A 25,697-nucleotide genomic window follows, 5' to 3' on the forward strand; every position below is an offset into this window, starting at 1 on the left:
TAAATAACGCTACCGTGGTTGATGTTGGTACACCGGGTCGTGTTATCAGCAACATACACGTAAACAAGTTGAACGAATCGAATATTATTGCGGATGACCAAGAATTTTGCTGTTTCAACTTTCAGTAAATACCAAGTCCGAAATATCTACAATTATTTTGATGATGCATTTCGTACTAAATTAAGGTATTAAAAAGTAAGTGCATTTTAAATATCAATTGTTGAAACAAACCATGTATTTGAAAATGTTTTGACGATTTTATGTTAATGTTCTCTCTCGACAACACTAACCCTATTGACTTATGGGTGTGTGCTATGTCTTATAGAATATACCTATCTTATGACAACCTGATTTGTAAAACACTTGGTTAAATAAATGCATTCTTAGAATAAAGTGGTCGCCTTTCAGTATGTCCCAAAGTAAATATTATATCCTTGTCTTGTTTAGCTAAATGGTTATGCTAAACATTCAGTGTGTTAAAAATCAGAATTATTGTGCAAACCTCATTTATAATTTCTAAATATTATCATTATCCCATGTCATATTTATTCAGATAGAAAATAATAAATGAGCCATTTTAACCAAATATATTAGAACTTTAACTAAAACTAGTTTAGAATTCTAATTGTTTTCAGTTTTGTCACTATTTATTTTAAAATTAGATTAAATATTACCTATATGAACTCTTAGTAAAATAATTTCGATGGTATACCTATTGAATTTGTTCTATGCTATACAGTGTTAATGTTATACAAAATCCTCTTTATATAGTCTTAATGTCTTTAAAAAGTATAAAAACACTTTATGTCTATTGTCTAAGAATCATATTTACAATAATACCTTGCTTATAGATTTAGGTTCAAGTAATTATCTTATTAACATTCAAATCAATTGTTTGAGATATATATTTCTTTCTTAGTATTAAGAATATTAATTTTTTGAACATTGTGTTTTATAACTAAAAAGATTAATGGTGTTTTAAATTATAGGTAAATTATAATCATGCTAACAAAATTTGAAACTAAATCGGCCCGCATAAAGGGTCTTACATTTCATTCAAAACGTCCATGGATTTTGGCAAGTCTTCATACTGGGGTAATTCAATTATGGGACTATCGTATGTGTACCTTATTGGACAAATTTGATGAGCATGATGGACCTGTACGTGGTATTAGTTTCCATAGCCAACAACCTATATTTGTATCTGGTGGTGATGATTATAAAATTAAAGTATGGAATTACACCCAACGACGATGCATATTTACATTACTTGGTCACTTGGATTATATCCGTTCCACCATGTTTCATCATGAGTACCCTTGGATATTAAGTGCATCTGATGATCAGACAATAAGAATTTGGAATTGGCAAAGTCGTGCTTGTATTTGTGTTCTAACTGGTGAGTACAGTGAATAATTTATTTATTTTCATTGATTATAATTTATAATAATTTTTTTATACTTACTAGACTATGTTATTACTTATTAGTATATTTTCTAAAACTAAATAAGTATTTTTTAATATTGGTTTATAATAAAAAGTACTCAGTAATATCTATCTATAATTAAGTGGGGTGATACTATTTCGTTTTTCTCTCAGTTCCAGTCAACATAGACAAAATACATTTATAAAATTATCCTTTTTTATACATAATTTTTGAGAAATGTTAGACTAAAATTACTAAAATATTTTATAGAGAATATTATTCTTGGAGCTTTACATAATTTTATAAAAATCTTGTCTCAATAAAATATAATAATATATGCACGGTGATTCTTTTATCATTGAACACTCATTATTACAAAAAGTATTGACATTTTTTTTTTAAATTTTAGTCTCATACTTTTCTACATGTTTGTATATTTTTGATATTTTCACCCTTATATTTATTAGGTGAACCACTATCAACTTTTTATTTTCAAATGGGAACCCAAACTAAAAAATATATAAACTAATAAGGCTATTTTTTTATGAATTTTCACGTACAAATTTTAATTTTTTGTAGATCTGTTGATGAAATATAGCTGCTCTAAGTTGGGAGATCTTGATAGGTGTTTGTGTGTAAATGTGTTATACCTAATCAGTAGATACCACAGCATTTAGGATTTGTATGTTTCGGGGTAAAACACTTTTCAAATCAATTTGCCAAGTACAAGCTAAAGCTAGCCGCCAAATGTATTTTATTATGTCCATTAGGTAAGGTAACTCGTAGTTCACCCCACTGAAGGTGATTGCGATACTGATTATAATAATATTTATCAATTTATTATTATAAAAACCAAAAGCTAAAGGTAAGAAATTCGATATCGCTCAATCCCAAGGCGTAATAGGCGCAAAGTACAATGATTATCAATTGTGGATTCAATGATATCAAATTTATTACTATTATAGTTAATGGTATTTACAAATAAAAATCCCAGTTTTAACGTGACGGGCTGATTATGTAGTACCTATGTATGTAAATCACCTAAACTTCACCCAACTTTGAGCAACTAAAACTCGCCAATGGATTAATGAAAGTTAAAAATTTTAATAGGAAAAATCATAAAAATAAAATAGATTTATTAATTTATACAATTATTAATATAGGTTGTCATTTAAGAATTGAAAGATGATAGTTTTTTTATTATTAAATACAAGTGAGAAAAAAATTTAAAAATGTTATACGATTGTAGAAAAGTGTGTATCTAAAAGTTTTTGAAAAAAAAACTTGAAAAACATTCAATGCTTTTTGAAATAATGATTGTTCAATGATAAAAAAATCACTCTGTATATTCAATTAAAATTAAAATTATTTTCAAATAAAATATGAAATATACAACCAAAATATCAAACCCTCAACTATTATCATATATAATTGTTACAATGGGTGATATAACTCTAATACCAATAAAAATAGGTTGTTAACATAACTATTTTGTATTTTACATATGGGTGTGAGAATGAAAATAAACATTTCACTGACTTAATTTTGACAAACATTAAATATTTTATACATATCCCATAGTCCACCACTACTTATTTATCATACATTATATTATTCAAATTTCAGGTCATAACCATTATGTCATGTGTGCTCAGTTCCATCCATCTGAGGATTTAGTGGTATCTGCTTCTTTAGATCAGACTGTTCGTGTTTGGGATATTTCTGGATTGCGCAAGAAAAATGTAGCCCCTGGTCCTGGGGGACTAGATGATCACTTAAAGAATCCAAATGCTACAGATCTATTCGGTCAAGCTGATGCTGTGGTTAAACATGTGCTTGAAGGTCATGACCGCGGTGTTAATTGGTGTTCTTTTCATCCTACTTTACCACTTATTGTTTCTGGTGCTGATGACCGTCAAATTAAATTATGGAGAATGAATGATTCTAAAGCTTGGGAAGTAGACACATGCCGTGGACATTATAACAATGTTTCCTGTGTTGTATTCCATCCAAAACAAGAGCTTATTCTGTCAAATTCTGAGGATAAAAGTATACGTGTTTGGGATATGACAAAAAGAACATGTCTCAACACATTTAGACGTGAACATGAACGATTTTGGGTACTTGCTGCACATCCTACCTCCAATTTGTTTGCTGCAGGACATGATTCGGGTATGATTATATTCAAGTTGGAACGTGAAAGACCTGCATTTACACAATTTGGGAACTTCTTGTACTACGTAAAAGAGAGATTCTTACATCGTCTTGATTTTACCACACACAAAGTGACCACTGTCATGCAACTAAGAGGCGGTGGACGTACACCTATTTACAGTATTAGTTACAACCCAGCTATAAATGCAATGCTTGTATGTACAAGAAATTCATCAAACCTTGAAAATAGCACTTATGATTTATATCAATTGCCTAAGGAATCGACAGACAATAGTGTTTCAGAAGTACCTGATAGTAAGAGGTCTAGTGGTTTGATGGCTGTCTGGATAGCCAGAAATCGGTTTGCCGTCCTAGACAAAACACACATGTTAGCTGTGAAAAACTTAAAAAACGAATTAACGAAAAAGAATATAGGACCCAATAATATTGATGAGATTTTTTATGCTGGTACTGGTTTATTGTTACTACGTGATCCTGAGAACTTGACATTGTTTGATGTTACACAAAAAAGAGTATTGGCCCAAGCTAAAATAGCCAAATGTCGATATGTAGTTTGGGCAAATGATGGATCATTACTGGCCGTTTTATGCAAACATAATATTTATATTTGTAATAGGAAATTAGAAATCTTGTGTACTATACATGAAAATTCCAGGATTAAGTCAGGCGCCTGGGACGATTGTGGAGCATTTGTATATACTACAAGCAATCATATTAAGTATGCGTTGCCAGATGGTGGTGATTATGGAATTATACGTACATTGGATCTACCTATTTACATTACAAAAGTCAGTGGTAACCAAGTGTTCTGTTTAGACAGGGAGTGTCGACCAAGGGTGTTGAATATTGATACTACAGAATACAAATTTAAATTGGCACTTATCAAACGAAAGTATGAAGAAGTGTTGCACATAGTAAGGAACGATCGGTTAATTGGACAATCTATAATAGCATACTTGCAGCAAAAAGGATATCCAGAGGTGGCATTACATTTTGTCAAAGACAACAAGACCAGATTCTCATTAGCACTAGAGTGTGGCAATATAGACATTGCTTTGGAAGCAGCTAGAACCTTGGACGACAAGGCATGTTGGGAACAACTTGGCCAGTCCGCTTTACTGCAGGGCAATCATCAAGTTGTAGAGATGTGTTACCAGAGAACAAAGAACTTCGACAAGCTGTCGTTTTTGTACCTGATCACCGGTAACCTGGACAAACTGAGGAAAATGATGAAAATCGCCGAAATCCGCAAGGACGTGTCTGGGCATTACCAAGGAGCGCTATTGCTGGGCGATTGTCATGAAAGAATCAAAATACTGAACGAATTGGGACACAAGTCGCTCGCCTATCTAACAGCCGCCACACATGGTTTGGACGCTGAAGCCGAGTCCATCAAGGAGGGCTACGAAGGTAACCTACCGACCGTGACTGCCGGCGCGACGCTACTCAGACCCCCTGCGCCAGTCAGCCAGGCCGAGTCCAATTGGCCTCTGTTGACCGTGTCAAAAGGTTTCTTCGAGGGCGCCATACTTTCAGCGGGTAAGGCTTCAGGGCTCATTGACACGACAATTGGCGATGACGTAGGTGCTGAGGAGGAGGGTTGGGGAGCCGAGGCGGACCTTGGACTCGAAGGGCGCATATCGCCGACGCACTCAGAAGCCGAGGAAGAGGCAGCATCGGCGGCCGCAGCGGACGGCGGTGGCGAGGACGGCTGGGACGTGGGTGATGAAGAAGTGGAACTTCCGCCGGAAGTCTTGGTGTCTCGACAGCAAGACGGCGACTATTTCGTCGCACCACAGCCGGCTGCCTGTCCGTCGCTCGCGTGGTCTGCCAACAGCCAGCTGGCCATTGACCACATCAAGTCGGGTGACTTCGAAAACGCATTCCGGCTACTCAACGAGCAGATCGGCGTCACCAACTTCAGGCCGCTCAAGAACCTGTTCATGGATTCGTACCTCAAGTCGTGCACGTCTTACACGCCGCTGCCTACGCACCCGTCGCTGTTTGTGTATCCCGACCGCAACTGGAAAGACGGCGGCGGAAAAGGCCACAGTAGCAAGCCAGTTCTGGACGTGAAGTTAGAACAGTTACTCAGCGAGCTGCAGGCGTGTTATCAGCTGACGACGGCCGGAAAGTTCCCGGAAACAGTGGCCAAATTCCGGTCGATACTGGCAACCGTGCCGCTGCTGTGCGTGGACACCAAACAGGAGGTGAACGAGGTCACACAACTGGTGCACATATGCAAGGAGTACCTGGTCGGGCTAGTGATGGAGACCGCCCGTAAGGAGCACCCAAAGACCACGGCGGACGACCAGAAGCGCATCGCCGAGATGGTCGCCTACTTCACCCACTGCGACCTGCAGATGTCGCACAAGATCCTCACACTCCGCACGGCCATCAACGTGTTCTACAAGATCGGCAACCTCAATACGGCCGCGTCGTTTGCCAAACGGCTGCTGGAGCTGGGCCCTCGGGCCGATGTTGCGCAGCAGGCGCGCAAAATGCTGCAGGCCTGCGACCTGAACCCGGTGAACAAGTTACAAGTGGCCTACGACCAACACAACCCGTTCTCGATATGCGCTTACTCGTTCGTGCCCATCTACAAGGGCAAGGAGGAGGTAAAGTGCCCGTTCTGCTCGGCGTCGTACCAACCCGTGCACAGAGGAAAGGTGTGCAACATATGTCAGATATCGTCCATCGGCCGAGAGTCCACCGGACTCAGGATAACCGCGACGCACTACCGATAAAAAATGATGTTTTCGTTTTGAAAAAAAAAAATGGAATTGTTCCACTTGTGTTTTTTATTTTTATTTTATTATTACATTTAGGTATAACCCATTGCATATTATATAATATTATGATTTATGTTCGATATGTTTTACTTATACATATATATATATATTATTACGTACGAAAAGTATTTTATTGAATAAATAAATAAATAATACCACAACAATGATTGTGAATATACATTTTCTCTAGAGTTTTAAGACTAGAATTAAATAAATAAATAAATAAATAAATAAATGCTTATATAGAGACCAACAGTAGCCAAGCGTACGATCCGTAAAAATGCGAAGTGTACTGCGCTAATATACACTTGTGGCAGCATATTGTGAGTGTATAACAAATAATAATATTATTAATCTTCTTTGAGTATAGTCAGTTATCAGTATTGACCGACGGCTATAGCCATGATATCCGGGTTGACGGTGACGCGTTGATACATGGACTGAGAGTTACTTCTCATTTTCGGTTGTATCTGATGCAGTTTGCACCGGCAGTTGGTCACCACCTTTATGATGTTATGGAACATGTTACCATCTCGGCACTTAAGTTGGACGCGAATCATTTTCACGTCACCGTCGGAGCACTGCAAAGCTTCCACCTATTTTAAAACATAAAAAGTATAGTGTATGCTATAAGATATATACTAGAACATTTAATTTGAAATATTTAGCTGATAAAATTGAAATTCAAACATTTTCGTGAATTTTTAACAAAAAATTATTCGGAAATTATTGACATGCACACAAACTTCGTCTACATTTTAATTTCAAATGACTGTAGAAATATGTAGGTAGTTAAATGTCATCTAGTTATAATATAAGCCGCACGTTTATATGATTTTTTTTTTTAATTTCTGTCCAAACAGCTTATGGAGAATCTGTATTAACGTTACATTTCAAAGATTTTAATCAAGCATAAGAATTTTTATCAACATTTACGGGAAAAAAATAAAAGAATTCAAAACTCAATTGTATATACAAATCGCACCAAAGGAGCTAAAATATTTTGTGTCTAGATAGTGCTAGATCAACATATTTTTTTTAATTTTCAAGTCTACAATTCTTTATTTTTAATCTGGTAGATATTACAAACAAATAAAATTTTGTTTTTGAAATGTGTTGTAAATAATAAATAGGTATTCATTTTTTCCTATGCTTTTTGTTAAGTTTTACAATTTTTAAGTGAGTTTAGCAATATTATTGTTTATTTAATTTTTAGCTTTTTACACTCTTAAAGTATCAACTAGATAACATTTTCTATCAGAAACCAACCTTAAAGTTAAAGGTTAAATAATTTTTACTACTCCTAAAGATGATGACTGCCAGGCCCGGACTATGGGGGGGGGGGGGGAGAGTTGTCGCGTCCCCAGGGCCCACAATGTTATGGAGCCCCTAGACAAAAATTAAGAATTCAAAATATCATTTATTTTGTTAAATTTTTAGTGCCTTAATGGGGCCCATTTTAGCTATTTGCCCCGGGGCCCTTTGTTCTATAAATCCGGGCCTGATGACTGCAGACACGTAAATAAATAAACTTCGCTTATAAAATCACTATATACTCATACCTTTCTTGTTAAATTATATTTTATATGGTAATAAACAATAGTATATAATTTTAGTATATAGGTGCTTATTCATTGCAAAGGTACACACTACACATCCTTTTTTTACGTATTCTACAACCTACAATATAGATTATAGTTTTATATAATATGTTACCGCCAATGATTTAATTTAGGTTATAACGTAAACGTCTAGCCAACATCATTAAAGCCTAACATAAGTAGACGGTATTGTCATTGCCTAGGCAATAACAGATGATACAAGTAATGTTGTAAAAATCGTATATTTTGTTGATTTATTTACAACTATAACTAGAAAATTATCTACACTACACATAGAAAATATTGATAATTATGTGCAACAAAATATTTAAATCGAGTTGGATATTATGTTAGATTGTTAAATGATGTGACACAGTGGAGCGTAACATGTGTGGGCACGTTATCAAAAACGTAGGTACCTACTTAAAAATTGGGCGCAAAACTATAATAGTTTAAAAAACACAATATTATTAGAAAAATAACAAATAAATCAATCAACAGATACATGTTAAATTAAAATTAATCTGTACGGACATTTTTGAAAATCGACGAATTGAAATAAAACCAAATTAGTAGGTAGGACAAGTAGGTACAACATTTTGTCTTTTGGGTTATGTAAATAGACCACCCAAAAAATATGCTTTAACGTGCGGAAAGGAAAATATATGGGGCCAAACATATGTGTAAGGAAATAATAATATACACCCAAATGTTGTTTGGATTTACACTTAATAAATAAATAAATAATAAACAACAAATAAATTGCCCATTATCACTTATCACGATTTATAATGTATACCAGATACCTAAAATTTATATATCTATGTATCATAGTATATGTAGATTAGTATTAATGGTTGATTTGGAAAACAATTAAGAGGACGCTACACAATCATTATTTGTTTTCTCCGTCTTTCAAGCGAATGTAGGAAAAAAAAGCCAATAAAAAAAATCCAGAGAAAAAAAGCCACGGGAAAAATAATCCACAGAATAAAAAGCCATGGGAAAAATAAACCACGGAAAAAAAGTCAAATTAAAATAATCAAATAATTATATATATATATTAATTATAATAAATTATATATATTATATTTATATAAATATAATATATTAAAATTAAAATTAAAGTATTAAATTAGGTATTATTTAAAATTGTTTACACATTATTGGTCATATATATATTATATAATTATTAATACACAGGTTATATGTTATATGTTATTATTTATTATTCCATAGTAATAAATATATTTTAGACTCTAAACAGCAATGAATGAAGTTCATACAATCATACTGCAATGTACATTTAAAAAAGAATCACCCTGTACCAAGTACATACATTATCTAGGGTAAAAGACATAAATCAATTGATTTCAAGATAATATCCACAAAATATCAAGTTATTTTTATTCAATATATAGCATTTTCTTTCATCTTGTTCTGAAGGAAATTCCCTTTCTTTTGTTAAGATATAACTATTTTATAAACTATATTTTCAGTCTCACACATCTTTATTCTTAGTCTCACCCATCTATACTCTCAGTCTTTTTCTCTAGTTTCTCTACTTTTGATTTTGCATTTTTAACGTACGATGGAAATCGTTAACTCCAATAAAAATAAGCCCAAATTATGTTTCGAGGGCTATATGTACGTTCTCAAACATACCGGGAAAAGTAGTATTACATGGCGTTGTAGTAAAGCAACCATGCTCAAATGTCCAGGGACCATGTATACAGATCTTGAAATGTCAAAAATTGTCAAAAGTGGAACAACTCATATCATAACACATAGACCAAACAAGAAAGAGGTTGAGGTAAGTAAGTGTTATAATGAAATGAAAATTCAATCTAAGACTACCAAAAATAACCCAGCACATATTTTTGGAGAATGTGTTGCAAAGTTAGACGACAAAAATCAGATGCCACCTGAAAACATAGTCAAGCGCACACTACGAAACCAAAGAACAAAAAATAATCCCTTAGACTCTGATGAAATCGTGGGTATGTATCAATATAATATAATATATAGTTATATTAAATAAATTTATAATATTTATTTTTTTTTAAATAAATAAAAATGTAAATAAAAAAAATACAATTTTTTTAGATGAATGGTGTACAACGGGTGAACCCCATAATAAAAGATTTTTATTGTTTGACGATGGTGTGAATGTGGAAGACCGTATGGTAATTTTTGCTACAGATGAAGGTCTTCAATATCTATCGAATAGTTCAAGTTGGTACATGGACGGAAACTTTGGTTTGGCCCCAAAAGATTTTCTTCAACTGTATGTGGTAAGAGTTAAAATACAAAAAACATTTATAACATCTGTATACTGTTTGTAGAAAAATAAAACTCAAAAAACGTATGAAAAAATGCTGACCAAAATTCTAGAAAAATGTTCTGAACGGCAATTATATCCAGATCCAACGAGCTTTCATATAGATTTTGAAAAATCTGTAATCAACGCAGTAAAATCTGTGTTGGGAGAGCATGTGTGTATTAATGGTTGTTTTTACCATCTTACACAAAGTACACACAGAATGATTCAAAAACTTGGCCTAGAACAAATATACAGAGAAGACGAAAGTTTTAGTGAGTTTTGTAGAAAACTGGATGGGTTGGCATTTTTACCTTTAGAAATGGTTAAAGATGGGCTCACTTAAAGAACATAATTCCAGATCATGCCAATGAGCTAGTTGATTATTTTGACAAAACTTATGTAAATGGGACTTATAGACAGATAGGTATTCCAGGAGAGACTAATATACGTTTTAGAAATTGTCCACCACTATTTCCACTTGAACAATGGAATACTCATGATTTGACTTTGGCAGATAGCGATCGTACAAATAACCAAACTGAAGGTTGGAATAACCGTTTTTCTAGACTGGTCGGCCACAAGCATCCAAGTATTTGGGTTTTAATAACCAAAATGAGGTTAGAAGTTGCTACAGATGAAACGAAGTTGGCACAGCAAAGTCTAGGTTTATTAAGCAACAAAAGAAAATTACCATATTATGAAAAAAATCAAAACTTATTAAAAAATCTCTGCTTGGAAATCAAAAAAGGAAACAAAAGCTTACCAGAATTTTTAACTGCAATTGCACACACAATACGTTTTTATTGACCTATATATTATACTTTTAATACTTATATACTTTTATTACCTACCTACTCGAAAATTGACATTACAATATTATAATATTAGTGAAAAATGTTTTGACCTAACCTTATAATTTATTAATATTATAATATTAACAATTTTATTTTTATTTATGAATACGGACAATACAGTAGACCAACTGTGTTAAAATTTTTAAATAAATTAACATATTATAACCTGTGTATTAATAATTATATATATATATATTATGTATACAATATGACCAATAATGTGTAAAAAAATTTTAAATAAATATTTTTAATTAAATTTTAATTTTAATATATTATTCAATTATTTTAATTTGACTTTTTTTTCCGTGGTTTATTTTTCCCATGGCTTTTTATTCTGTAGGTTATTTTTCCCGTGGCTTTTTTTTCCCTGGATTTTTTTTATTGGCTTTTTTTTCTGTGGATTTTTTTTCCGTGGCTTTTTTTTCTGACTACCCTTTCAAGTGTATAACAAACCAATTTACGCTCAGCAGATAACTTTTAGGTTTTAGCTCTGTTAGTTTAAAAAGTAAATCGACCTATTATGAAACTTGATGATGTTAAGAACGTTATATTCTGTGTTTGTATGTGCAGTGGTTTTTACGATAATTCAATTTTGTAGCAAGTTATTAAAAATTAAGTTATCATACAAAACCCATATACAAACACTGATAATGTTCTTACCATCAAGTTTCATAATAGGTCAATTTACTGTAATTTTTAAACTAACGCCACTAACGGAATATAACGTGTTCTGCTGAGCGTAAAATTTGTTATGACGTGTTAGGCACTTGCATGCAAGACGGAGAGTGGAGAAAACACATGCGGGTATCGTGTCATCTTAATGAAAAAAGGTGCTCAAATATTTAAAAATGTACGTATTAAATATTTAAATGTATTATTGGCCAGGATATGATTAGAAGTGGTACGCATAAATGTTTTTTTAAAGAAGAGGGATGCTAGGGACCCTTACGACGTTCCCCTCAATTCAACAGCACTGATTGTGTATCTACCTAATATAAAAATGTGTCCGATGAATGACTATCATATTATACTTGATTCTATAGGATCTTTTACATAGTTATTTACATTTTAATTCCTTCTGATTATATAATATATATATATATACAATGATTTTACAATGCACTACGCGGGCTGGTTGGCCGTTTCTAATTCAATGAACGTTGAACATTTTTATCAATTATGACTGAAGAAGTCAGGAATATTATTTTCATTACCTAAGAAATACTTGGCGTTATTACTTAAGTCAATATTATATTATTATACAATCTGATTTGATCGGAAATACCTACTGTTATTAGCTTATTAAATTTTATTAGCCATTAACATTGGTTCATTAATCATTACATCTTTGACGGTAACATCGTACCTATACGGCTATATCACCTCCAATATATGCCTATGTTTACCTGCGTGTTATCAAGCATAGAAGATCGATGTCTATGACTCAACGAGTTGGCCGAAACAAGACAGCGGTCGGCACATACGGCTTCAACCACAGGTTTGGTAGACACGCACTGTCCGTCGGTAATGTACTTGGAGGACCGCAAGTTGCAGTTCATGTCTGAAAAAATGCACAGGTGTTATTAGAAAAATCCAGACGTAATGATTGTTAATCGTTAATAATCATTATAATGAAATAAATAAATATAATGTGTTGGCTTAATAATGCACCCCACACGGAACGATAGGACCAGTCTGGATCCGAGACACTGTGTGTCTGTGTGGTAAAAAGAACCAATATTGCGCTAACTGTAGAAAAAATAAACTGCGTCTTATTGTAATAATGTAATCAGATTCAATAATCTTAATCAATCAGCTTTGATTGAGTTTGGCTAATGGTAATAGTTGCGCGCCTGGGCTGCCTGGGGTAAAATCATTAAATATTTTCAATTTATGTATTATTTAGTAATATATTTAATATTTACTAGGTATACAATAGTATTTTTCGATTTTTTCATGATAATAAGAGTATAGGTATATAATATTAAGTTAACCGTCTTCTGATCTCACATCCATTTGATATGCTAAAAATACCTATCATTGTTTCGCAACACGACTTATGCGATGTCTAGTCAGGTTTTTTAAGGATATGGATATTTTAAGGTTTTTTAAATGATTCCTACACAGCTGGAGAACGATTAATCCCAATTTCAAACATAGAAATAAAACATGAGTAACCTACCTAATAAATCAATAATTAATTGTTTTTTCCCATATATATGATACCGAAAAAGGCCCTATTATAGGTATTCGCCTTGGTGATAAATTCCGTACCTACCTACGAAGTAAGACAGTCAGATCGACGTGAAAGCCAACTATATACCTAATCCTTAGCTTAAAGTAGCATTTCTCGATACTGTAGTCATGACCATGTCCAAGGTCGTGATAAATATAAATTAAGTCGTTAATACGTATTTAACGTATATTATAGTAATTAATATTGTAGATTTGTGCCGTGACATTTAGTATTTTTAAGTTATTTTAAATTTCGAAAATGTACAACTATTCACGCAAAACAAAAACCTACGAAGGTTTTGCTCACAATTAATTAATAGCTGAGCATCTATAAAAATAATAAATTAGATATTTTTGAATACAAAATCATTATGTAAATATTTAGCATATTATATCTTGTAAATTGGATTTTTTTCGTAATTAAATTATTAATAATACTATAAAATGTCCAACAAAATTTAGCTCTTATATATACAAAGGTTTTAAAATAAATGCTGCGCAAAAGCGATAAATTGACTATAATAGGGTAGGTGTACGCTTATACTTATAACTATTTATCTAAAGAGCATTTCTTATGACTATTTATAACGTTAATATTATTTTTGTATAAGTGCAAAAATGCATCGGTATATAGTGAGAAAAAACTCCATTTAAATATTTTAAGAACTACGTTTATTCAAAATAAACATGACAAGTTTTTGTATGCCCTATGGACTATGATATCTCTTTTATATATTTTTTTCTTTTTTTCTTTAAAATTCTCATAATAAACAATAGAATGGCAGAAATACATATATTTATGGGGCCAATATTTCAGTAATTATTGAAATGTCGATATGTTATGCATTATGCTCACGAGAAATATAATTAAAAATGTAATTATATTTATGTATAATTTGTATTGATATTCAATGAACTGATATCGTAAGTATATTATTCTTAACTAAGGATCCATTAATCTTGGCTCTTGAGCACCAGATGTTTATAAATTATGATAACACATATTAAATATGCATGTACAGTAGTCAGTAATGCAGATAATAATTCATAAAAAATGAGTATTGAAGAATGTGAATTATTTTTCCATTAATTATAGGTAGGGTAAAAATGAACTAATTTGAGTAGATCAATAATAAATAGCATTATAATAGCAGTGGCAATTCGATACACCAAAAAGAACATCAATCGAATTCTTAGACTATGAATCAGTAGACAACGACGGTCATTATGACTGTTATTTATAAATATATATACAATAAAGAATAATAATTACAAGTAAATTTATATTTAATGGGCTTACTTTCTCCCCTAACGACAAATATTTAAAAAAAAAACTGACAGTCTTTAATAATTGAACGAATTTCAATAATGTTTTTTAAAGTTTAATACTTAAGCTTATATGTCTTTACTTAACGATTCAAATATCGTTTATCATCATATAATCTTTCTACGCCAACTGTAGAGCACTATTAATTATTATAGTCTATAGTCTATGCATATAATGTAATATATATTATATAATATACATTTTCATAGTTTCATAATATTTATTTACTTTATTGAGTTGTCTCTCTTCCCTTAAAAAAATTATAAATTATTAAAGCATACCCCTTTTCAATCTAACATTACACAGATGACTTGATTACAAATAATTAATTTATAAATTTACCGTAATTGATTTATTAACTATTTCCAACATGTTATGTGTTCTATATTACCATTTTCTTTTGTCTATTTTATTTTATTCTTTTATTTACTATAATATGGATGTATTTACTGTATTTCGTTAACATAAAATTACAAAAGTTAATAACTAATAGTAATAACTATAAGTATAACATGACGTATCATTTGTTATGTACATATATGTTATGTATATATGTATATGTTAATATTAAATACAGCAGTACAAATTAACAAAAGCCTGATTTATATAAATATATTAAAATTATAGGACATGGTATTAATGAAAAAACCAAATTTAAAATTTAAAAAAAGATACTTATCTTAATAAGTAAGTGATTACAAGTTTTCACCCAATGGTCAAGTCTTATCTTAAATTTAGTATTTGTTTTTGTTGTATCTTGTACAAAATAGTATTAATTAAGAACCTAATAGGCGGCTAATTATAGAGCGCTTTCTTTACCATGGTGTAAATATTATAAAAATGGTTTAGTAGCTTGATAATATTGGTTCCTATAACATAATTTATTTATTGTAACCGGTATTAAATGTTTTTTAAACGATTTTAACTGTACCTATAAATTATTAAAACCACTATATTAGAAACTACATTTTAAATTACCTGTTCCTTAAGACATATCATTATTCTATTTTTATAAAATAAAACAGTTTATTTAATAAGAACAAAATATTGTTTTTTACAAACTTAAGTCCATAACTAATTCCCCAATAAAAAAGTGGTACACTTGTCATGTGAAATTAAATTTAAAAAGAAATATAAACAAATATTGCATTGATTTGTGGAACACCTGCAAATGGCACACGATCACAAAAATAGGTTAAGAGAAATTAAGCATTCTGTTGAACCCTGGCCGAAATACACTGATCTAAACAGAAAAAAGTCGATAAGTAAATGAATGTCACTCTGCTGTACAGTAGGTTACAAGTAGGTTGCTGTAATAGTGTAATGGATGATATTAAATTTGAATTCAATAATATAATATCATTGTACCTATACGAAAAACGATTTTGAGTGGAGATGGTTTGTCAGTCTAGGAATCCTAGACTAGGGTATGTTATGCAGTTATGCTATATTAATTATATTGTTATTATTCAAAAAAAAAAAAATGTAGATCTTACGTCTAAGATAAATTCTAAATAAGCCAAATCAAATTCTTTATGTGCCCAACTCACTCAGTCATTCATAGTAGGCATATACAATTTATTATAAATTATTAATATAAGACATTAACAACATAACTATTAATATTAGAATATAAAGTATAAATCTAGTATACATCTAAAATACACATTATTGTAAAATCAATACATTCATTGCTCCACTCAGAATCTAAAACAATAGAATTATGAAGATAAATATTATAGAATAAAAATCACAAACTATTTTCAATAAATTTTCCACTAACGTTAGTTAATGTGAGCGTGAAATTTTAGTTGAATGATTGTTGAAAATATATTATAATTCCATGAAGGTAATAGTACCAAAAATAAAATATTTGTGAAGAACAAAAAAGTACAATAAAACAGATTTCGATCAGATGTTTAAAAATTGAATAAAATAGCCTAAATAATCCAACAGCAGAAGATTATTAAACCATAGGTCCATAGTATACATTTAAATTAAATAAAAGGTCGTGAATTCATAGAATTTGAGCTATATTTAAAAAAAAAAAGAATATTATTATTTTTTACAGTTGATATTTGGTTAATGTATTGAAAACCTATCTGAGACATCTACTCGTAAGTAATAATGTAAGATTATTATGCCACGTTATTCAGAAGTTTTTTATTCATGAGTTTATTTTGAGAGATCTTAGGAATGCTTATAATTTCACATCAAATTGCCCCGATTGTGCGCAAGCAATCTGTAGGTATAGGTAGATATGCAAAAAGATCCTATTAACTATATCTGTAATATTTTTTTTATAAATAAGAAAAATATCACGGGTTACAAAAGATTTTTTACATTTTCCGGGCGATTAAAAAGATCCTATGCAAATTAAAGATTCAATGAACATAATTATTTATGTGGATTTTTTAAACAGCAGACTAATGATTTCTCTCAAAGAGTAATAAATAATTCAACAACGGCGAGTAAAAACCACAAATACTCTGAGGAACTGTATCTCACAAACTAATAAACGAAAAATAAAAATGTTAACATGTAAATTCATGAAAAATATAGTTTTATTAATTCGTGATATTTTAATTATATGTTAAAATTTGGAAATCAAAAATTGATAGTGGTTTCACCAATAAATATAAAGGTGAAAAAAAATTAAAATATCATACGGTTTTAGAAGATCATAAACCTAAAAGTTTAAAAAAAAAAATTAAAAAGTTAATATTTTTCGAGATAATTAGTGTACCCACTTAAATGGATCCTCCTGTATATATATATATATATATAATAATAATATGCTGCATTATAATAACATCTAGTCAACACTGAAAAATGTATTAAATAATAAAATATATAAATGTATAGATAAAATACAGAACAAACGGGTTGTGTAAAAGATCGACGACGTTGTAATTGACCGTCTATACGTAGATGAAAAATGACACGGTATAGGATCTAAACATGATGCGCAGATATCGCTGCAAATCGTTTTGAACTTGTTATAGGTACATATAATATATACAATATACATGTATAATAAATCTCACAGTAAGATTGTGCTTTTATTTCACGCACATAAAGTACGTATATCAGATGAGTGAAAACTAGGTGAACCTGTTTTATGATACTATAAACGTTATAAGAACACTGCAATATCGTTGTCGGCAACGATGCGTCTAAATATCCGGTTTAATCGCGATATATAAGATAAATATGAAAATATCTTAATACGTTAATAATTGGTAGCTAGATAATCGTGTTGTGTATAGACGTATAGTGTATACCCACCGGCACGAGAAATCTGAAAATGATAGTTTAAGTAAGTATGTGCGTTATAATTTCGGAGAGAAAAATCACACGTTTGAATGGCCTGAAATTTTTAAGCCATACGATCGTATCATTTTACTTTTTTGTTGTTCTCGTAACATTCTTCAGTAGAGGTCGTCGTGTAGCTAAGAAATTGTTTTCCACATGAAATGACACACACAAGGCACAACTATCACTACAATAAGCCACCAACGGTAACCTGATAAAATTATAGCCTATAAACTAACTACTGTTATTCATTTTAAACGAATTTAAGTGATCGTGAAGAAATTGCGTGCGAATTTTGTGATCGTAATTCGGTTTTGTGGATAGATATTTTCTGGGTAATTTAAAATCTCTCGTAGCTCTATTTTATTGTTAATCATTTTACGTTTTCTTACAGCTAAAATTTAACGAAATTGCGACTATGTACATTGTACACGCTTATACGTATATTTAATATATTTGTGGTAATGTAGTATGTCAGTGTAAGTGTGCAATAGATACCTTCTATACAAGTGGTTGATAAGAATATCACAAAGGCACGGGTGTAGCAGAAAATTCATGTGTGGCATATGCAACAATTTTTGGCTGATTTATTGATTATTACTATAGATTTTTAGCTTGTGACCTTGTGGGCCGTGGCAGTTGAGGTATAAGTCACCTATAGTCAGAGTCGGCAGCCACTACTCGACCATGCAGGGCAATTAATTATTTAATATAAATATAGATAAATCGGATCTGGAAGCTTATGAAAAACATGAGTAATTGTATATTATAGCAAATTAGCAAATATAGTGAACGAATTTATTGTCAGCACGCACGTGTAAATAGTTATACATTTATAATTTAATGAAACAAATAACAATCTAAATACGTTGAAAAACGTGCACAAATTAGATAGGTACATTATTTTTAGTGAGATTAGTATGATTTTACATATTATGTTAATAAATTCCGAATTTTGGCTGGCAATAATGACACGCATTAATAATGCATTTAATCGTACAAAAAACAGTGCAATTTATTTTAATTGCATTCCTGTTTATATTAAGTATGTCAATAAAATTTCATTAGTTACCTACCTATATAGTTATTCCGTTAACGTAAACCAATGTTATAGTACGAGATAGTGTAACCTACAGTTATTTTTGCAAAATTGAGCCACAATATGCACAATATGCAGTTGTAATAAATTTTTTTTCGCTTTATTTTATAATTAAATAATGTAAATATTATGTTTTTACATATTAATGGTGTAAATTTATCGCAACAACAAATAAAATCCATTTCTTATCTTTCCTAGTTGACAACCATATGACAAACAGACTAAAATACCGTAAAAAATCCGTTTTTGGCCGTACCTTTCTTAGGTCAGACTAGTTCGATGAAAGTGGTCTCTAACCGGTATAGTAGTTAAAATTACCATATTACCAATTATTAGTCATGTAAAAATATGGTTATTTTATTTTTATATTGTATCGCATCTTTAACTGTAAAAATGCCTTCACTGGAAGGTATCTTTAATCCGTCCTTCACGCCATAGTTATCTATTTCATCAATTTCACTTATTGTTCAAAATGTATGTAACAGATTGTGGAAATATAAATAAAGTAATAAAAAAAATAAAATAAAATATTGTATCGTATAGTTTTACCTACTATTTTTTTTACCTTGTATATGCATATTAAACTTTTTTGGTATTTAATTTCAAAATATAGTAAAATATATATTTCTGTATAATATAAATTTTCTATAAATTTTGTATGAAAGGTTATAATTAATTGTTTTATTTCGCAAATTACGTAATTATGTTCAAATCACATATCTGGATAAATTGTCATATCACGAAAAAAATTATTATTATCTCTAGATCACTCGACTTTTTTATAAAAATATTTAACTTAATTTGGGTTGTATGGAGGTAATAAATAATATAAATATTCTAAGGACAATGAGGTTACCAGATAAATCTTTTAAAATTAGGAGTGGAGAACGAACATTAATTTATACGAGGTCGTCGAAAAATAGTCGTTCTGTTATTTCTTATGTTAAGTACTTATTATAACAATTATTTCATACTGATCAAAAAGTTAAAATGAAACTCGTCCAATATTATTGCGGGCTAACTGAAAACCTAACATACTTCTTGCCACAAATCAATATAGCATCGAAATTCAAAATAAATTATAAATTAATGCAATAACTCACTATAACTGTATTGTTCCCAAAATCGGATATTTATTTAAATTTTCCGACGCAGCGTTATAAATTATGAATACCTACGCCAGAGGGTCCCAACCAATTTTAACTCACGGCACCTTTAGTAATTTTCTAAAATCGAGATCCCTATAGGCTTCTTCGGATTTATTTGACAGTGCATAAGTGCCATAAGTATAAACAACATTAGTAAAACGTAGGCATATCGCATATAGTATATATATTATATTTTATAAAACACATTATAACATTGAACATTAACTATGTATTTTTATTTTTAATCATTATTGTTTTTCATTTCACGGAATCCTAAATAAAGTTAGCGACACCCTGGTTGAAAACCTCTGACTTTGGTAGGTATTATAATATTACTATTTAGGTACATATATATATATATATATAGCCTTATAGGTACTGTTCGCCGGATGTCCGGACTCACCTGTTTGTATTTTGAAACTGTCGTCCGCCTTTTGTTGGTTATTGGTGAGATACGATTCGATGATGTCGTCAATAGAAGGTGGCGTTTTCGGCTTGAGCTCAGATTGCTGTTTAGACTTAAGCATGTCACGCAGTAGCGATTTCAGTACGTCTTTGGCGTTCAGGTTACCCATTTCGAACTCTACGTCACTGGATTCCGTTTTTGAGGGGCTCTGCAGAGACGAAACACTGGCAGGCGGACTTATAGGCGAAAAACTTGAGAATGGGCCGTTGAAGTACTCTTTAGGTATTGTTTCCGACACCGGTCCTGGCAATCGGACCGATTCGAACTGCTGCGGTGGCGATCTCGCGTCGTATTGCTCGTAATTGACCGCAGCGGCCGGCCATTCGGTGGCCTGATAGTACTCGCGATATTGCTGCGGACCACTGCCACTGTCAAACTGTCCCACCTCCGGTTCAGTGACTCCGTATTTCAACGATTCTCCTCTTTTCAGTAGACCTTCGTACTTCTGCTCGTTTTCGTAATACGACAGTGGTGACTGATGGTCGCGCTTGTACGAATTTCCGGTATCCCGTTTTTGGGAAATCACGGAAGAGCGGTCCGACCTGTCCTGTTCGTTACTGTATCCGCGGTTGAGTACGGCGGACGGGTTCACTTCGCCCGGGACATATTCTTGCACCTTGTACATGGGTGGTTTCACGAACCCGAAATTGCTCAATTTCGGGACGGACGTCACTGCAGAGATTTTTTGTTGCAGGAGCTGTTGTTGGTTGCTCTTGATCGAACTTCGTCTGTTATCGACGATGCTGTTCGTGTCGACGGCGGCGTTTGACGATTTGTACGACGTGAATGTCGGCGGAACAATTGGCCGGAACGAGTCTTCTTGCTGCGCGTAGTCTCGTAACACTTGCTGATGCTGGACTCCACCGTCCAAGACGTGTTTGGGTACCAGCACGGTTGCAAACGGTTTCGACGATGCTACCACGGTAGCATTTGCCTTGGCGTTGACCACGAAACCGGTCGAATTTTGCTGATTACTACTGGCGAACTGGGGTGGCGTTTGTGCGGCAGTGATGGTGGCTACAGTGGAGTGAAGCGACGACTGCGCTGCCTGGTTTTGCGCCTTTAAGATTCGCTTGATTTTCGTGCCATTGAATTTCGTTTTAATTCTCGATTGTTCTTCGGTGACCGTCGGCGCTCCCCGGAAGTCCATCGTCGAAGTTGCGTACTGAACTTCGGCCCCGGACCGAGGTACCGAATAAACGGGTGACTTGTGGTGCGGCGAGTCTTTGGTGTCGGTGGATACGGCGACGTTCTCAGCGGTCACTATGTATGTAGACGACGTTACGGTCCTGTAAACGGAACCTGCAGCTGGAACGGTCGAAACAGGAATAGGTGTCGTCCCAGCGGCAGCGTTCTGCAGCGGTTTCTTGCTCTTGCCCGCGGTGGCCGAGTTGAAGAACACTTGCACCACGTCAGTTGGCGTTTCTGTAGTCCTCGATGGCTGCTGCTGTTCCGCATTCAGATTGACCGATTCAAAATCCCTGACGTTCGACAGGTTGGCATATACCTGCACCGGATACACCGGATACGCTTTATGATTCTTCAACGTTTCGTTGCTGACGGACGCCGTCCGGTGATTTTTATATTGCACTTCGTCTATCTTCCTACTCTCCCCGGCACAGTTACCGACAGCTAAACCAGAAACCACTACGATCAACAGTTGAATTACGCTGAAACACACGAAGTGCATCGTATATAAATGATTTTACAATACCGTAAGTATATAAAATATACAAAGTAATAAAATTTAAATTTATTAAAATAATAATCTAAAAATAAAACACTGCAACAGCAAACTTCATCTGTGGGTTTCAATATCATATTATACAAAATTAGGTACCTTATTCTATAATTACTGTCTTTAAATATGTAGGTGTATTCAAATATTTTTTATATTTATTGATTTTAATATGCCTTCTAATACTCTCAATATTCTTAGTAAACAATGTTAAATAACTCTAAAACTATAGTAGTTCAAATTTTGATTTTTATATGTCAAAATTTGTAGGAAAAATGTCGAATTAAAATAATGTAATTAACGGTAAAAAAGGAAGATTCTCATTTGAAAATAAAAGTTTGGATATCTACTGGCCAGTCTTTAGCGGTACAAAAAATCATAAGAATTTAAAATACCTATGGGGCCTGTATAAGTATATTTGAAAATTCTAAAAATCAGATTTTGAATAATTGAATAAAAAAAGGGGAGACATGTTGAAATTGCTTGATGAATAATTCTGTAAGAAATTACTTTTTAAGATATAATGTTAGCTTGTATTTTTATTTCTTTATCTAATTTTGTAATATCATGGCTACCTTAAAGATATGTGTATACAGTATCTATATTATACCTACCTACCATATACGTACACTTACTGGTCCAAACCATTTCATGTTCAGACAACCTTCTAGGTTACAGTGCCACTGTAAATGAGTTTTTTTTATAACTATCTCAATATCGCAGCTGTATGGTGTAAAAGTTAAAAACAAAGAAAATCCATTAATCGACGCAAAACTACTTTCCCGCTACGCATATTCGTAAACTAATCCTTTTTATAACTTATATCAGCTTTGAAGGTAGTCTTAGCTCACGCACTTTCATTATAATTCATTTGATACCCTGAACAACGTTTTTATTTTCGTTCCACTTTATGATAACTGAGGTACAATAATATGTCAACATAACATAATTATAGCTGCTTCATACCTATATATATATATCGTATTTTATATCATATATATATATATAAACTTTTCTATCGTGTAGCGTTCTTACTACATTTTTTGATAAAAATTTATCATATACAACAAATTCTTTAATAATTACAGTCTTTGAGTCTTATATTAAGTTGAACCGGTTTGATTAAACCTGAAGTATTTTGAGATTAGCATATTTTTTAATTATATTCAAAATATCAATTAATTAATATTCTCGTTAAAAAGCCACTTATTTTTTTGAATAAAAATTAATTATCATTAATTATGCCATATATTGAAAAAATATTGAACACATTAAATATAAATATAAGCCGAGTATCATTTATAAGTGATATACTGATGTGTATTGTGTATGTGTATATTATTTTCCGTATATGTGTGTAAGTGTGTAACAATAACATTAGATGATTATAATATTTTTAACTAACAATATTATAAACAATATTCAGTTTTATTTTTTTATTCGGCGTATAATACTGCACGTAAAAATACTAACCAAGATTCGAATTTCAATGCATTTGCATCTCTTTTTAATCGCTTGATTCTAAGTTATAAATGTGTATCAAGTTGCATACTATTTAAATAAAATATTGTTTAGAGCATTTTTTCCATATTTTGTTGAAGATTTACGGATTTTTTTTAAACGTTTTTGGGACATTGAATATGTGAATATGTGAACATGTGAATATTATGTCATGATCTGATTTTAAAATAAGATGAATTTAGGGTTTATAAATCGATTACATACAGAAATTTAATACTTTATCAATTGACAATTTCCACTACCTCTCCATATACCATTTGTTGCTGATATGGTATAACTGATATAGGTGGTGAGTACATTATAAAAGATTTCATTTTCGCTTCCTAAACCACAGAAATTTACTTATGAATGATTTCTCATTTTTGTCCATGCCTGGCAACTTCCCCAAACTGCTATTAGGCATAACTGATGTAAAGACCTTATTATGGCTAATTAAAACCTAACTTTTTAAGCCATGTAGTATTATCAATGGATTGTTTCTTGTTGTTCACGCTACCGATGGTACCTATAAGCAGTAGTATAGCCAATATTTTTCTATATTTTACCTATCTTTTAGTGCAAATTAATAACATCATAAAATGGTTTATTGGTATTGTTTTGAAGTTTTATAAATATTTTTAAAAAATTGTTTACATGTTTGAAATTTTTTCATGTTGATTTTAAAATTTATTCTTACATATTTTTCCTTTTTTAGCTTCTATAACTTCTAAACCCTAAATAACTGTAGCATAAAATGTAGCAAAAAGTGACCAGTATCTCTACATGGACTGTATAAACTATAAATCCAATTATCTAAATATTCTGTTATAAAAATTAGAACATATAAAATAGAGGTAGTGTCGAATGACTAGAATATATCTAGTCATTAAATAGGTTACGACGATGGTTACCAAACAATTATATTTTAGAAAAAATAATACAAATTTTTTTCTTAAATTATTTTGATGATTATTTACTAATTTCAACATTAGTGAAGCACAATTTCTATAGCTTACAAAAATCTAAAAAAAAATTTAAAAAATTCTATATTATGTTTCTTTATGATTTTAGTCATGTACATTCAAAATAATTAACTATTCATTTTCGTATTCTGTCTTAAAAATAAAAATCTGAAATAACCAATATGTAATAGAGATAATTTATATTAATTTACATAGGTTAGGTATCACAAATAGGCAGAGAAGTCAAAAAATAGTAGACGGGTACTAATGGACCAACACAAACACCGGTCATTGGGTTATCTATATGTGTATATAAATTATTAACAAATAACAATATTATGTATAGCAATTGCTATTAATATTTTAAATTATTTGAATTATATAAATGATTTACTAAATTTCATTCAGTTGTAGACTATGGTATTAGTTAATAGTCTAAATCCAAATAAATAAGAATAAAGTTTCATTAATCAGTAGGTTATTCTCGGTTATTCTTATTTTATAAGTTTATTAAACTAGTAGACTATTAAATACGAAATATTTTTATAATTACCTCATTCTTGTAATAACACAATGAAGTTGAATACTAATATGAACTGAATAACGAATTAATGTCAGTTAATTAAATTAATAATTATTTTCATTCAATCACAAGCAAACATCGTAATTTCAAAACGTAAAAATACTTCACTCCAGATGTAAGAACATCAATAGACTGCGTCTGCGCTAAGACTAG

At 31.5% G+C, this 25,697-nt stretch overlaps 2 protein-coding genes and 1 pseudogene across 4 annotated transcripts; 2 read left to right on the forward strand and 1 right to left on the reverse strand.

Annotated features, from left to right (window-relative positions):
* The first annotated feature begins 50 nt into the window (after positions 1-50).
* Positions 51-6,557, forward strand: alphaCOP (coatomer subunit alpha). 2 transcript variants are annotated; one of them, XM_015516023.2, is made up of 3 exons: positions 51-195; positions 990-1,399; positions 3,053-6,557. In XM_015516023.2, the coding sequence occupies exons 2-3, from the start codon at positions 1,003-1,005 to the stop codon at positions 6,346-6,348; spliced, it is 3,693 nt and encodes a 1,230-aa protein (XP_015371509.1). In that variant the 5' UTR covers positions 51-195; positions 990-1,002; the 3' UTR covers positions 6,349-6,557. The 2 variants fall into 2 exon arrangements, with proteins under 2 accessions (XP_015371509.1, XP_015371510.1); XM_015516024.2 differs by having other exon boundaries at positions 59-185.
* Positions 6,371-25,697, reverse strand: LOC107167102 (uncharacterized). The gene is made up of 4 exons (XM_089221978.1): positions 25,515-25,697; positions 20,699-22,431; positions 12,578-12,732; positions 6,371-6,989 (listed from the first exon to the last, which is right to left on the reverse strand). The coding sequence occupies exons 1-4, from the start codon at positions 25,517-25,519 to the stop codon at positions 6,771-6,773; spliced, it is 2,112 nt and encodes a 703-aa protein (XP_089078104.1). The 5' UTR covers positions 25,520-25,697; the 3' UTR covers positions 6,371-6,770.
* Positions 9,586-11,124, forward strand: LOC149057222 (uncharacterized; annotated as a pseudogene). The gene is made up of 2 exons (XR_016190702.1): positions 9,586-9,994; positions 10,101-11,124. The product of XR_016190702.1 is annotated as an uncharacterized LOC149057222 (transcript).

Source organism: Diuraphis noxia, unplaced genomic scaffold (genome assembly GCF_037042655.1).
Source record: "Diuraphis noxia isolate RWA-SAM2 unplaced genomic scaffold, SU_Dnox_SAM2 contig0003, whole genome shotgun sequence".
NCBI lineage: Eukaryota > Metazoa > Arthropoda > Insecta > Hemiptera > Aphididae > Diuraphis > Diuraphis noxia.